This window comes from Ciconia boyciana, chromosome 17 (genome assembly GCF_034638445.1).
Source record: "Ciconia boyciana chromosome 17, ASM3463844v1, whole genome shotgun sequence".
Classification (NCBI taxonomy): domain Eukaryota; kingdom Metazoa; phylum Chordata; class Aves; order Ciconiiformes; family Ciconiidae; genus Ciconia; species Ciconia boyciana.
Genome location: NC_132950.1, coordinates 9,612,438 through 9,628,452, shown reverse-complemented (window position 1 = coordinate 9,628,452; position 16,015 = coordinate 9,612,438). Strand labels below are relative to the sequence as shown.

The 16,015-nt window shown below is 38.5% G+C and overlaps 1 protein-coding gene across 2 annotated transcripts in view; it reads right to left on the bottom strand.

Moving 5' to 3' along the window:
* Positions 1-16,015, bottom strand: part of MED13 (mediator complex subunit 13) — a 58,531-nt gene that overhangs the window by 5,763 nt on the left and 36,753 nt on the right. For both annotated transcript variants that reach the window (XM_072882203.1, XM_072882204.1), the window contains 19 exons: positions 15,124-15,340; positions 14,123-14,207; positions 13,611-13,732; positions 12,297-12,387; positions 11,910-12,124; positions 11,265-11,461; positions 9,110-10,026; positions 7,515-7,682; positions 6,205-6,428; positions 5,446-5,635; positions 4,470-4,935; positions 3,588-3,807; positions 2,749-2,940; positions 2,376-2,599; positions 1,779-1,921; positions 1,392-1,550; positions 1,093-1,278; positions 751-899; positions 338-511 (listed from right to left, as the gene is read on the bottom strand). In XM_072882203.1, the coding sequence (XP_072738304.1) occupies positions 338-511; positions 751-899; positions 1,093-1,278; positions 1,392-1,550; positions 1,779-1,921; positions 2,376-2,599; positions 2,749-2,940; positions 3,588-3,807; positions 4,470-4,935; positions 5,446-5,635; positions 6,205-6,428; positions 7,515-7,682; positions 9,110-10,026; positions 11,265-11,461; positions 11,910-12,124; positions 12,297-12,387; positions 13,611-13,732; positions 14,123-14,207; positions 15,124-15,340 (4,339 nt within the window). The remainder of the gene's footprint in view (positions 1-337; positions 512-750; positions 900-1,092; positions 1,279-1,391; positions 1,551-1,778; positions 1,922-2,375; positions 2,600-2,748; positions 2,941-3,587; positions 3,808-4,469; positions 4,936-5,445; positions 5,636-6,204; positions 6,429-7,514; positions 7,683-9,109; positions 10,027-11,264; positions 11,462-11,909; positions 12,125-12,296; positions 12,388-13,610; positions 13,733-14,122; positions 14,208-15,123; positions 15,341-16,015) is intronic.

The window sequence follows — 16,015 nt, the reverse complement described above, 5'->3', positions numbered from 1 at the left end:
ACTCAACCTATTCTTACAGAATACCGCAGCACAAAGCCAGAAACAGAAAGGAGTCCAGACTGCTGCAAAGAAACCATCAGAAGAGCAGAACCCTTCAGAACATTTGCTACTTCCATTAATCATTTTTCTTCCCTTAAAAAAAGTGAACATAAAAAGCCAAAGCTCAAAAATTTAAAACCCCACCTCTTGAAGTGAAAGCAGACATATTCCAAGAGACATGCACCAACTTTGTTTTAAACATAGTGGTTCTCATAATTCCAATCCCTCCACACCACACAATTTTCTGCAACCACCTGTGCAGGAAGATGGCTGTACAGCCTGCTGAAGTTAACCGTACCTTAAGAAACAAGGGACACTGATTTTGTGCTTGAGGACACGCTGACCAAAACCAGTCAGGCAATGGACCTGCTTTGGCAGTTGACACAAAATAACCAAGGGCCAATGGCTGTTGCAGTATATTTGTTACTTCATCATGAGATTCTGTTGAAAGCAATCGATCTGTACCTTGACCCTGTAAAACAACAGGCAACGGTTTAATATTAGGAGAGCACAGACTTAACAGAAATCATCTGTAGCTTTCAAAACACAAAGCATTTTGAAATATCCAAGCATTACATGAATCTTGCAAAGACAACCCAATATCCAGTTGACTCAACACATTTCACAGGAACCTTTCATTCCACAAAAGTAAATTAGCAGATGGAGAAAACCAAACAAAACACATGTACAACTCTCTACTCTAATAGTTACCTTGCCCATATCACCTCCATGGGGGTAGTGGGACCCTGGAGAATGTACAGGGGATCCAGTAGGGGATGCAGGAAGAATATTTATAATATCAGGATCAAGATCATCTCCAGTGTCTAACAAGTCAAAGATTCCCATTCCATCTGCTCCATCTTGAAAAAGAACAAGACCAGTGAATTTCTATAGTTTCCCTACGTACAGGATATGACAACACATTCTGAAATCAAGTGATTTTCCATACAAATCTCATGGTTCATTAGAATAAACAGACTTATTATAGGGGGAGTGACGAGGGGTTTTTTGGTTGGTTTGTCTTTAAAACAAGAATAAATCCAATCTACTAACCATTGTTTGTGTTAAAGGCCAGATCCAAGTTTTCAGTGGTATAAGTTGACGATGCTACTTGCACAGATGCAGATGTGGGAAACACAAGTATATGAGTGCATGATGTGTCCTGTGGGGTATTCAGCTGAGACGTCTGCATATTTAAAGTGGTGCTGCGTCCAAATACAGAGCCGGTCGATACAGAATCTTTGGAAGAGAAATCAAGTATTTCCTTAGTTTTGCTAAACCCAAACTATTAGGTCCCTTGCCAAAAAAGAAAGAAAGAAAGAAAGAAAGAAAGGAGACAGTTGCTCAAATACCTGGCATAATAATGAAGGACCCCTGTGGTTCCATTGCCACCAAACAAGCACTGAGAATGCTGGGAGAGTCTGCAGCAGAGATACCGCACATTCTGCACATGTCTTTTAGTCTCTTACTAAGGGATTGAAGGTTTCGGCGACTCAGCAAACAACTCCAGTCTGAGGATATAAAGGATATATGTTTGTCTAGAAGAACAGTGCTTGCTGCAGAATACATATTTTACATATAGTAGTATGTGGTGCAAACTTCATGTCTGTTAAGTTTCAAATACACAAAGGAACTCTAAAATTATTTATGTTTTCTTCCAGAAACAGGGCAGACACTTTATATTATTGAAAAATGAAAGCTTCAAATCAAGTCTTAGACTCTAAAAATGTTAACATTACCTTTTAATTCCCCATGTCCTATTCTTCCTAAACGACCTATTACAACTCTCCATGGCAAAGAGCTCATCTGCACAAGTCCCAGGCACCATTCCCAGAGTTTCTGAAGACCAAGTCTGCGGGCAGAGCCCTTTTTCCTGCGAGCTCTAGAATTAAGAAGGAAGGGAAAACAAAGCTAGAACCCATCTGCAACAAGTTTTTATTGCCACATTTGGAACTTCTTATTTGTATTAACCTGAACATTCACAGGACTCAAGAACGTTAGTATTGTAGTACATCAATTGCAACTCCGGTTTGTTTGGGGTTTTTTAATTAATCACATCCTAACACTGACGTCAAAAGCCAGTAAGTGTGTATGTGAGAGTATGAACACACATACAAAACCACTCAAGAATCACATGAAACCAAATAACGTTCTTCTGGAAGTTTTACTCAAAACAATATGCACTTAATAGAGAAAATACGCATTTGCTTTAGCTAGTTTTGCAATATAGAGAGTCTACAAAAGTCAGAGCTATTCTTACAGCATCATAAACAAAATAATTCTTTGGGGGAATGAAAGAAGACGTACATGCTAAAAATTAACAGTTTCATTCTTACCTGTTTGGTACATCAATATTAATTATGCAAGTTTCTAACTGTTCTCCATAGAGATCTGTACAGGATGCAAGAAGCCATCTTTGATCATGAGACAAACAGTAGCCTACAAAAAGTACGTTATACTTCTGGCCAGCTTCTCCAAAAGTTTCTCCTAGTTCTGTTTGCTTGTCCTTTACAGGAGCCAGTATAAAAGGAGGGGTGTATAGTCGAACACACTCAGGTCTCTATAAAGATGACAGAACAGACAATGAAGTTTCGGGAAGCAATTATTCCTAAGAACTCTACTTAGTTAACATGAAAGATGCCAGTGATTTAATAAGCAGGGACATTTCTCTGATCTGCATATTTACCCAACCACATTAACAACACTCACATCAGGGCTCTTAAGAGCGGTTTCCATGGCTAAACCTGGGCCAAAGCCAGTTAATGTTTTCACGTTGGTGGAAGTTGGAAGAGGTCTCCGACACTGAGTAAAAGCTGAAAATGCCAAAGATTTTAAATGCTGAGTGTAAATCTGCCGGTCTTCATGTTTCACAGGTTGTAGAAGATACTGACATGGGACAATCTAGAACAGATTACAGAGGGGAAAAAAAAAAATTACTGTTTCATCATTAGATTAAAAGACTTTTGAGACAGTATTCAGGTACGCTGCTTTTAGAATTTCACTTTGCAATCTAATTTCTCTGGTTCTTGGATATCTCCTGTCACTTCTTCCAAAGCTATGTGGGACTTCAAGCAATTACTCTCATTGAAATTTTCTTCAGAGAAAAAAAAAAAAATTTGTTTAGAAGAGAATCTTAACGATTCCACCAAGAATATGCCCTCTGTTAACTAGTTTTGCAGCTGCTGACAGCATTACAGTTGGATGTCTATTAGGAAGGAGCACTGTCTAAAGCCCAGCAGGGTCAGGCTGGCAGCACAGATTCCAGTGATGGGACAAGCAGCTTTCCCATACTTCTCTCATTGGAGTGGGCCACTATATTTCCTTGGAGAGAAGACTGATGAGTTTGGAATCTACTACAGGATTTGGCTTCGGTTAATACCACCCAAACTGCTCTAAAAACTATAATCTTAATGATTTAACAGCTGTAGAACTGTAAGTAATGTTTACAAAGCAAATGAAACTTTCACCCTGAGGGTGTTATGGCCTCCAAAACACAGCCAAAGCCAAAAGATACTTTGTTCGGCATGCTTCTATAAATGTTGGCTCACCTGCACAGAAATTATATTCTTGATGTTAGGAGGAAGAACCTGAACCATCTCTAAAAAGCAGCGCAGAAGTCCAAGTGTCCACAAACTAGATGAGCTACTGTTCTCATCCTTTTTTTCATATGTAAAAGGATCAATTATGTAAACTACAATTGCAGGTGGATAGGTGATAGCATGTGAATCTCCATCTGTAGGGACTCCAACTTTATCACGATCCATAGTGCTGGAAATGAAATTTTGAAACCAGTTACAAAAAGCTGAGTTTTATAATGATTTATTTTTACCTTAAAACTAAGATCAAATTGTCGAATATTAATCTGAAAGACCTTTGAGTCAACTGTGGTGTAAGAAACAGTCTTTTTATTTCATTTTGGTATGTGAGCTTATCAGCAACACAGCATCACTTGTCTTTTCTTTAGCCTTCGTTAATACAGAAGCTCAACAGCACGTAGTTCTATTGCTTCAACTGGGGAAAAAACACCTACAAGATCAGTCTCTTAGTAAGAGCTGTCTTTACTACTATAACTTTGATAACAGAAAGTAAAATTTTAAGATGGTGCCAGTTACCTATTCCCCCCCCCTTTAAAATATAGAAGTGAGTAGTTTGGTGAATTTTTTCTCTTTAGAGAGAGAAGAAAAGAGAAAGTTTATTTTTGTACCACAGCAGACACTGAGATGCAATTAGAACTGTAGCTAAGACTGGAACCAAAAAGTTCAGCTCCACCATGAATGAACTCTCATTCTCCCTAAAAAGTAGCTTGGTGACTAGAAAAGAAATATAAGATTTTTTACTGAGGGGATGAGAGCAGCATTAATAGGTTCACATTAGTTGAGTTGAGGGGTTTTTTTTTTAGCTGAAGCACGTTTGACTCTGCGGTTCAATACCTTTCAGAAACCTCTGGATGGGGCTGTGCAGGCGCTGAAGTAGTATCTCCAGACATCCCTGCTGTTTGCAGTGTTGGCTGTTGCTGCTGCCCTCCTGTTTGCCCATTTTGGACTGTTGCAGCCTGAGCGGGCAGGGAGGCAGAAGTGGTATTGTTCATACTGCTAAAAGGCGGAAATGAAGAAGGCTTGCTTGTTGGTATCCCACTGCCTATATTGGCAGAAGAGGATGACGGGGCAGTGGTAGTCAACGTTGAATTAGCTGTAGTAGCTGCAGAAGACATGGCACTGTTTGATGTTGCTGTCATAGTACTACTGGTGGGAGCTGCAGGAGCAGACGATGGAGTGTTAGGATTTCCAGCATTAGCTGTCACTGGGGGCAGAGCAGAAGCCAGCTGGCTGGAGGGAGGGACCAGATTTGTTTGGGAAAGTAAAGAATTGTCCAAAGGCTGAGAAGCAAGATAAGGACCTAAAACCAGAAAAAAAAAAGCGTAAATTTTATATTGCAGCTGTTTTTAAGCATACTTCATCTACGTAAGTCTATAGTTTTAACAAAACAGAGAGCAAACCCTTAGCATACATTTTACCTCTCAAATTAAAATACCTGTATTACAATTTCAAATTCTAGTATTCTCATAAGACTCTTTCAGAAATATCCAGAAATCTATTTTTAAAATATTTTTTCAGCCACGTTCAATTGCTAGAAATCACCGATTCAGAACTTAAGTCACCAATACAAAAAGCCAACGAAAGTCCCTGTCAGGCAGCCACACTGCCGTTCCCTAAAAATACTGCTAGATGATAAGAAGCCATTTTAGCACATATCTAAATATGGGGGGGTTTGGGGTTTTTTCCCCTCAAGCTTAAAACCAGAAAACTGCAACAGACAATGAATAAATGCAATGATTTCTTCTCCTCTACTGGAATGGCATAAGTGGCAATTGGGTGAAATAAGAAACACTACAAAAAAATTTCATACCCAGCTCGTATCTGCAAACTTGGGCATATAGTTTGAGTTTGGAAAATGCTTCATTGTTGGCATTAGCTGTCTGTGAGAACCATTCTGTGACCAACTTCTCAGAAAGTTTCTTTGAAGCAGTAGGTCCAACTCTCATGATCCCATCAGGCAATAACTTACAGATAGGTCTGTGCTGACCAAGCCTGCATGACTGCAAAGAAGGTAAAATAGAAGATGCAAGATAAAGAATTTGTAAGCCTTAAAAGCTGTTAAATATCACACAAAGGAGCAAATAAAGACAGAGAACTCACAGTTTAGTTATGATATTCCAAAGCAACATTTAATTCTAGAATACTACACCAGTATGAAATATTTAATAGTGATTTTATGGTTTATTTTCAGGTTTTCCTAAACACAAGGAAAAAAGGTTGATGCATCATCTACTCTAATCTTAATCACAATCCAAGTAATACATGCATTTAATTAATTAATTAAGTGTAGCTAAAACAATTAAAGTGGTAATACAGAGTTTTACCACTGAGTGGCGTTTATCAGATAAAGACTCTCAAAACAGCTATTACTAAAAGGAATGGCGAGCGGCATGAACAACCCTTATCTTCCAAGTGCCCATTCCTAAAATCCTTTCTAGCAGCTTTCCGAGACAGCATTCTGTGCAAGCGTTTACATCATCTGAGACAAGCCTGATAAGTAGTTACAAGTATGTTTTAGAAACAGTCTTTCAAAAATCCATTTCACTACTAACTGCCATAAATAATGTACCTCATATATTGCAGTCAGATCCCTAAAGAAGCTTTTTGCTCCATTCAGCAGAGCCTCATTCTCAGGGCACACCACAACATAAGCAACGTCTCTTTGAGATCCGTAAGGTTCCAACATCAGCCTCTCCCAGTACGGCAAAGCAAATGGAGACAGCACCAGAAAATCGTAATCATATCCCAACAAAAATGTTGGGATTGGCAGTGGTTCCGGGGACTCATCAGTTCCTGGAAAAGCAAGACACATTTTCCAATATATTAAGCAGAAAGCTTAAAATTAACACCCTGCTTCTAGGAAACATGAATAGAAAAAACACTAGTGTTCCCAGCATCGAACAGGAAGTAGCACTGATTATAAATGGAATAGTTCTCATTTGAACAGATACAAATGAAAAACCTGCATGTATGATCCAACCCTCTGCAAAAAAGCATCAGCTAATTATTTTTATTTGAAATCTCTCAAATAAAAGAAGAAGTTCCACAGTTGTTCAATATTTCTATCAGTATATAGACAATCACGAACAGATCTTTACCGTCCAGGAAGCCTTCCCCACAGAGTGATCAAAAAGAGGGGGAGGACATGTAAATAGTCTAAGCAGATATGTAAAGGATCCCAGAAGCAAAAAAAATTAAAAACATGCATTTACATGTACCCTAAATGTGTAATTACCATGTTCTAAATATAGCTACAAAAGATCTGCTGGTGAAAGGTCACTCTTCTACATAGTGGTAAATCAATCTCATATGCTAATGAAGTCAGTTTAAATCTTGAGTGCACTAAATTTACCTTGTATCTGTAAGTGTACATCACGTGTTGGCCACTCCAAATATTTATCATAGACAACACACTGGATAACCTCAGATCTTCAACATAGTTCTGAAACTACTGAGCAATAAAGCACACTTTTTCAAGCATTTCAAAGCTAGTATTTTCACTAGGCTATTTTTAGAGTAATTAAAGTGGAATAATTCTTTTGAGTAAAAAAAAAAAAAAGAGCAATTACTGGTTTTAACATTAAATTCAACTTTGCAATTTCAGTCCCTCACTCGGAGAAGTGTCAGGTGTATATAAACAGTGCAATTGAAGCTGTTATGTTTAAATACACATCTTTAATTCATTTACTGTTTAAAGGAATATAAGTATTTTCTGTTTTTCTAAAGAGAAGAATTCTCCCCTGTCTAATAGCTCTTGTTAGTTTAAAGAAAGGTCAAATGCCGTTTAGAATTCCCATAGGCTGAACAGCATCCAGACACTGAGGTTTGGTGGCCGGATCAAATCGAGATTAACAGACAGGAGTCTACACAGCAGTTTACCGTAAGAGCCTCTGCCAGCCATTTTGTGAAACTGTTGCCATGTGAGGGGGCCTTGCACGCCCCAAGACCGGACTGTTCGCTTTTTCTGAATTGCATCCTGAAGAACTGGCTGGAGCGAGAGGAGCATACGAAGGATGTCCTGGGAACACTGCATGCTCACATCCACAACTGAAAGGACAAAAAATTGTCAAGGCCTACTGCAACAACAGGATAAAATAAAGCCCTCCAGAAATAACCCAGAATCCTAAACCACCTTGATTTTAAACAAGGTCACTCCCTTCTGAAATGTACATGCAGGCCACCCAAAGGCCATGACATAAAAAGTTAAGCACACAGATTTAGAGTTCTCCTTCTTCCCCTCTCAGCCACTTATAAAAAACACAGATGGATTTTTTTAAATTTTTTTTTCCTGTAGTTTTTTTCCCCTTGAAAGCCTTACCATCTTACGATTTAAACTAAGGGAAAAACCCCTAAAATAAAAAAAAAAAGATACAAACAAGTTGTACAACCGTTAAACTACAGGATTTTCCCTCCAAATAAAGGAGGGTTAGGCAGACTGCCACCCAGTGCTCACTTCATAGAAGTTGAGGGAAGCCTCAAACAGTCCCAGCCCATTTCATCAGCTTGCCGCCACTATGCCATTTAATGCACAGTGTTTAATAATAAAAAGCTGACAAAAAATTTGGTACGGCTATAATTTCATAGCCTTCCATTTAAAAGTATCTTTACATCTTTTTATGCTAAATACCAAGGTCACAATAACACCGAGTCTTCTCCTAGGTGCCTGAAAACATTGACTTATCTACAGCCCAGGCTTTTAAACTTAATCCCCCACCCCGATACACAGAATCCTAGCTGTGTTTTACTGTTAGTCCTCCTCATCCTCATTAACAACCATGAATCGCAGCTAACTGCTATCAAAGTTTCATATTTCACTGTTCACCCTGCTAGAGTTGCTACTTGAAAAGACTATTATTGAGAGAAGTATGCAAATACACACAATAAAGGGTATTCCATAAGACACTACATTGTTAGTCAGGCCCTAGAAGGAAAAATCCAAGGATCTCTGGCAGATCCAACAGAGCGAAGGCTACAATAACGCTTTATTTGCCATACGCGCCATTAAACTACTGCCCCCCCCTTAAAGAAGGGGAGGAAGCCAACTGAATCATAAATCGTGTTTAATTCTACCACAGTAGCCTTGACAATACAGTCACCATTTGAACCACCTACACTTCCTATGTACACTCATTCCACAGAGCCTCTGTAGATGCAGTCACCAAAAGCTGCTTTAAAAGAATAAGCCTAGTGAAACGTTGTGGACAGCTACTGTGGTCTTACATTACACTTCAAATTTACGTTAGGAATTTACAGCTGATGGTAGCCAAGACCTACACTCTGCTTGGTGTATGGTACCAGCACAGAACATAAAAGGAATGGTTATTCTGAACACGGTTAAAATAGAAGTTTATGCAAGCATGCAGGTGGAAAAACAGTCTTATGCACCCAATACTCACCCAGGAAGAACACAAAACACACCCTTAAAATAAATTCATAGGCGGACAAGTAGAAAATAAGCTGTTTTCAATATTTACCATTTCTTTTTGACCAGTGGTGCAAGCAAGTAGTTTTCACAAGTGCTTCATCAACTTTCCCTCCTGACATATTGTCCATGAACTGCCGTCCATGTTCCAAGGCTAAGTAGCAGTCATTGCAACAATCCCTTTCTTCTACACGTACCAGGTTGCTAACTGCACCAACTTTGGGAATGGAATCTTGATCTGCTGCTCCAAAGGGTGAGAACAAGTTGGTGCACTGATCCTGCAGCAACAGTATTAACTCATCAGGCAGTTTCTCAGGTTCTTTCAGTCCTCCACTGCCGTGTTCAACAGAAGTAGCTCTGAGAGCTTCAAAGCGTTTTTCTGCTTCTTTGCCGCACTCCGTATTACGTCCTAGAATATCCAATTCATCTTCAAGAAACAGTCCAGAACTGTTGCCAAATTTTCTATTCATAACAGCACTGAAACCACAGGTACACCTATACTGGGCCTCTTGTGTTGGATCAGGAATGTAAACTCCAACATCAGCACCTTTGATGTTCATATTGCAAACACATATGCAGCAGCTGTCAAAGTTACAGTCTTTGAAGAGATTCATTACAGACTCTGAGAGGATGAGATTCACATAAAGACTGTGTGCCTCTGGAATGGAAGGCACAGTTGCAGGTTCAACAGAATTAAGCGGTCTACATGTCGACGGTGTGGAAGCTGGTGAGTATAAATCAGAATTCTCATATTTGACTGAACCCTGTGCACTTGCAGGTCCACCAGCTCCACGAGGTGTTCGAGGAGTCCTTGGTGTTCTAGGCGTTGGGAAACGAGGGGTAGAAGGAGAAGGGAGAATTCCAGCTCCACTGTTACTGGGAGGTGCGCTACTTGGTGGCATCCCAAATGGAGTATGAGTTTGTGGTGTGTATGCGGGGCCATACTCTTGATCCATAGTGCTTCCATCACTAATAGCAGCCACAAGAAGAAGGAAATACTTTTAAGTATACAGCATACTGGTTTTGAAGTTTAAGGCTCAAATTTAAGTCTCAAATTTCTGAAGAAGGACCTTCCTAATTAATATTTGCTTTTTCTAAACTAGTCTTTCATAATCCACAGCAAGATTTTCATTCCCTAAGGAACTTCAAGAGCATTTGTTCTAAATGACTTTGCAGGACTCCCACTGACAGTACTGTTAAAGAATCTTTCCCCGCCTCCTTTAGTCTTTTCCTTTGCACAAAGCTTCCAGGAAACAAGTGTGGTCAGAATAAATTATAAATTGTATGGTTGTATGGAGTCTAAAGGACACCTTTTTTGTTCATGTTTTATTTACACATTGTGTTGACACACACTAAGAAAATATACCAGGTCTATCAACAGCAGATTCAGCTGGATCCACAAGGAAAACATCACCTGGAAACGTTTAACATTTTCTTTCCTAAGCAGCTGAGTATCTCCAAAGACCTATAAAGGCTAATGAGACCTGGAAACATATTGCTTATGAATGACCCTAATAGAAGCAACGTCAGTATTTACTCCAAGATTTAATATTCATGTAATTTTATCAATAAATGGATTAGGCAACAAGGAGGCTATGTATTTATACCAGCTACTAATGCAGAAGAGAAAGAGGAATAAATATTTTCTTCAAGAAGAACTGCCAGCAAGACCATCGCTACCAAATGCAGATTACAGAAATGCCTACTGCAATACTGCTGTTACCAGGCAATGTCACACTGGGCACAGCTTCCAATCAAAGGAGATTTTTTCCTAGTCCCAATACAGCTGAGATTACTGCTCTTTAAGAAAATAATTTAAGAAACAGAAGCACCACCTACTAAGCCCTTAGAGTACCTACACCACCACTGCAAAAACAAGTCCCAAGTTTACATTTATCTTGATTGTTACCATCTTCATTACTTATTAAAACTGGACTTGCACCATTAAGCTTCCCCAAGAAACCTTTAAATGAGACAACGAATAAAATGTATGCACAGTTAAGAAGCTATTTGAGAAGACAGTCTCTTACAGTAAGGTTTAATCATAAGGATTTTTTTTTAAAGGCTCTTGTCAGTTGTATAAACACTGTGTCTTTACAAATATTTCTCACTACATGTTTACAAAAAATAAAACTTTAGGGGTACTTCCTATAGCATGGATAACTGACCACCTTACAAAGCTTAAACATTTGCGGCACAGGTCATACCCATCTTTGATGAATGGCATGGCAGGTCCTGGAGGAAGCAAATCCAACTTTCCCACAGTCCAACTCTGGCGATAAATGCATTCTTCTGGCAGTTTGATGGGAGGAAGACACTGGCTGGGAAGAGTCTTCAGTGGTGCAAACATGGAACATCCCACTAAAGCTTGACAATTCTCAGGTTTATAAACATAAGAATAATCCTAGAAGTTAGACATGGTAAAGCATCAGCATGTAAGTTAGATCACTTCAGCAGTTAAAATGCTTCTCAAAAAAATGTGACTAAGTTCAAGCAGTAGTTCTTTAATATTTAATCCTGATACAGCTGCAAAAGAGAAAGATTTATACACACATCATTCGCACCCATGGTTCTCCAAAAAGCAATATGCCAACACAAAACAAATAAAGAACTACAATTACTGAAATGCATTCCTTCAGTATACTAATGGATAATTACGTATTACTCTTTCTTGAAGCTTAAGTAGTAAAATACTACATACTGCTTACTAGAATGTGCATTACCTACCCCAGTAGAATGCAGGACACAAGTAACAAATTGTACTTAATTTCCCACAGTTCCTATTCAGGATTAAGTAATAAACTGCACAATAATCATTAGAAACATTTATGAGGACTATCAGCACTACCTACCTTTATTTCAGCAGGTTTGGGGCTGCAGAAACCCTCATCTACTTCAATTCTGAACTGAGCTCCCACACTAGAGCTATTCCCTTCAAGTACTGTTCCTCCAAGTGTAGTGTCCATACTGCCATATTCCTTATTATTCATGTTCATTGGAGAAAATCCCATAATGTGTTGTTCCAATGAAGGTGGAGTTGGATACATTTTATGGAGATCTGCAGTGCCTAATTTCAGATTAGAAGTAGGCTTTAGAGCATGAAAACATTTTGAAGTATTTCCTTTGTCTTAAAATTTCAGTAGGGCAAATGAAGCCTACGTTTCCAAATTCTCACAACATATTAGCAATCAAATGTTTAGAGATAGTATTCTATTTAGAAAAAAACAAATAAAGCTTACTTATGCATGACAGTGGGTCTAGATTTCCTGCTTTTGCCTCTTTGCAGTTGGATTTGTCATCAGCACCATTCACTGTTCTTTTAGATCCAGGCTAAGAAAGAAAAGAAGTATTGTAATAAAATCACTTCAGACATGAACACATGTTCTTATTTCCTGCTAAGAGGAAATTTCATGTGCAGTGGACATACAAAGCTGAGACTTTGTATAATATTTGAAAAATCAAAATAAATCAGAAGCCCAGTGCTAGTAGTTGGGGTTATACTTGTCCTCCCTTAATACTTGTAACTCAGAGAATGCTCTTCCATCAAGTCAAGAGGCTATTAAAATGAAAGACCAGTTATAAAATAACTCTCAGCCTGTTAGCAGACATATTAAAAAAAGCTAAATAGGGCTGCCCACAATCTATCAGAAAAAACATACGCACTCCCAAAGCCATGCTAACATTACTGATGTCACCACATGAACAGGAATAGAAACGATAGAGAAACACAAATCCTGGAACAAGAGGTACAGGGAAGAAAAGCTGTTGAAATTAAAAGAACAAGAGATATTTTACAGTGTTTAGACAGTACTAAAGTCTATAGAAAATAAGAGTCTTCATGTTTAAGAGCAAATACACTTGCTTTATATAATGATGACCTTTGATGGCTATTAAGATCCCTCAGCCCTTACTCAGCTACAGCTCCCATTAAAGTTGATGGGCATTTTGTCTGGGTAAGGGGATTTAGGATTAGGCATGGAGCAAAGTACAGTTCAGAAAAGACAACTGGTTACAAACAGTATTGAAATAGAAACTACAAAGATAATAGATTCAGAGCCATCAGAGACTGCAAGAGAAACTGTTCCAAGATAATAGCTGCTGCAATGAAGCAGCTTATTTGGCAGAATGTCCACGTGTTTAAATGCCTCTTCTCTTTCAGAAGTTTTTTTTTGTTTCAGTATTACCATTACTGACTAGTTAAACAGAACCTAGACCATAGGAAAAGAGCACTAGTACCACTGTAAAATCTGTAAAATTATACATAAAGATATATTCAAGAAGCATATACTGTCTGGATAGTAAGGATATAAGATCAAAAGCCTGCTTGTACCAAAAATACGATTGCATGAGTCAACCAGAACAGTAGTCTGCTATAGAGGAGCCACGGCACATGCTTATATGCATGTTTAGCAACCTCTCCTACAAATGCCAAAAAAACCAAACCAAAACAAAAACCACACCACCAAAAAAACCCAACCCAAACCCACAAAAAGACATACTTGTTCCTCACAGTTTTTGTCTAGCAGCTGCCATTACTTTTGCACATCACTTACTGTTAGTTCATCTTCATCAGAATTGAAGAGATTGTCAAGGTCAGTATAAGAGACCACTAAGTCTGTTTCATGGAACAGGCTAGTTGATGCAGTGCGAGCATGAGCAGCAATACGTTGGGCATCTATAAAGAAAAACAAACATTACAAAAACATTGGCAATATATTCATTAAAAAAAATAAAGACATCTTAAGAACTATTTCCACAGCCGGGGGGGGGGGGGGCAGGGGCAGGGATTGGATTAAAAAAAAGTCATGTTCTCAGTTCATTCAACTATCTTATGCATAAGTGAGGTCCCTTCAGTTTTATAACATTTGGATTTTATAGCCAACATTTATTTGCAAGGTGCAACAAAGAAAATGTGTTCCAAGCAGATTCCTAGCTCTGAAGGGACAGGGAAATACAAACCATAAAGTAAAGACTTAGTAGCCTATTAGAATCTATTGACTATTCAAGAGATTATTATTAACATAGCACAATTAAAAGAGGAGAGAAAACACAAAAGCCTCTTTACCTTGCTTGACGGAAGGACTAAATAGAGACATAGCATCTTCTCCTTCATGGGATAAAACTGTAACACTAGATGTCCCATCCTCAGCCTATTAAAAAAAAGGTAGAAAAGTTTGCTTTAATTAACTGGGGGGCATTTCATCTCCCTACGGGAATTCTTGTACATATCAGAAGTATCAGGTTCTCATTAGCTTTCTAGCTCAGCAAGGTGTAGTCTGGGGGTCTGGTTAGTGGTACTTGCTCAGGGAGAAGGAAGCTTGGAATACAGGCATGCTAGCAACACACAGATGATGAGCACAGATAAAAATTTAAATCTTAGGTTTTGTGTTGGGGATAAATTTAAAAAGAAAGCTGTGGATTCTTGCTGCACCACCTTATTGTAAAAACACTTGATATCAAATGCTATACATCAACTATACTAGTTTTTGAACGAAACTCTCGATACCAGGAGTGCATACGCACACAACTAGTCCTAATAAGCAAGTTTATTTCATATACAAGCTCCTAACGCAGTTACACTTTCTCCTTCATTGGAGGCTGTACTTTTAAGTAGAAGCCTCATATAGTTGATACTGGCTAAACTGAAAAAAAAAAAAAAATTCAATTCACTGTCCAGCAAACTAGTCAGAGTTCACCGCACCAATCCCCAACCCTTTCCACACATGAACAAAGCACTTGCCTTGTTCTTCCGCTCTTCCCCAAGCACCTTCTATCACCCATTTCTACAGAAAGGCTACTGAGCCAGATTGATTGTTGTTCCAATCCAGCAGCGTTCTCTCAGTATAAGCCATAAACCCTAATGCAATAGCACCACCAGTATGCCAAAATAATTTTAGGTGTAGTTAGAGGCATGCTGCATAATTTCATTGATCATTTCTGCTAGAATACAATTATTTTTTTTTAATGCACTTCTAAATACACAGAGAAGGATTTAAATTATATTTGGTGACTAAAGCAATTTGTTTTGATCTCATCACTGATTCGTATCCTCACTCCTTTACTCACCTTGTGTTTCTTCCCGGCTTCCCTCTCAACGTTCTGTCTATCTTTTTTACTATCAGGAAATAAGAATTCCACATCACCATCAACAAAGGCATAAGGATCAATTTCAGGTTCCTGGTCAGCTTCCGTTGCTACTGCTGCTACATATTGGTTTTTACTCTGATACTGTTGCACCAGTTCATCTGAAACCTTTAAAGGTTTCCTACATTGCACCATTAATCTGAACAGAAGAAAAACAAAAATCATAAAATATTATTTATCACTTATTACGTGGAAAGATTTTTCCTATCATACAGCCTTTACAAGAACAACTTCATCTTCCCTTCCCCCTTTCTTCCTTTCCACCCCAGCTTCAGAAAACTTTTTGGGAAAAAGATTAAATCATTAGTCATTTAATACAACCTCCTTACACACGTCAGACACAGCAGTGTGATTCATTCTGCCCATCTCTCCTCAAGCACTGTCAATTCAGATAAAGATTAGTAATTTATCCCAGGTCATAGCTGTCATTTATTATAAAGTACAAATGTATTAAGCTATCTATATCCACTAAAAGAAACTCACCAGGTTAAAAAAAATCAGTCATTGCCCTTCCCCATGCACATTCAAACAAATGATCAGAAAGAAGTGATTAAACCTGAATTTTCCACGTTTTAAGAATCTAATTCCTGAGCATTTAATTAATTTAAATGTAGAAAGTACGCCAACCCTCCCAATATGCGGCTGTGTCTAACACACACAAACCAACACTCTGTTGTACACAAAGCCTGGCTACCCAAAGAGCCCAAGCAATAACCACTACTAAAGCACACAAATGCCACTATGTTTAGTACTCAATTATATCACTTGTATCAATACAAATGAAGCTTGCAATACACCAGTATCCAATTTACTA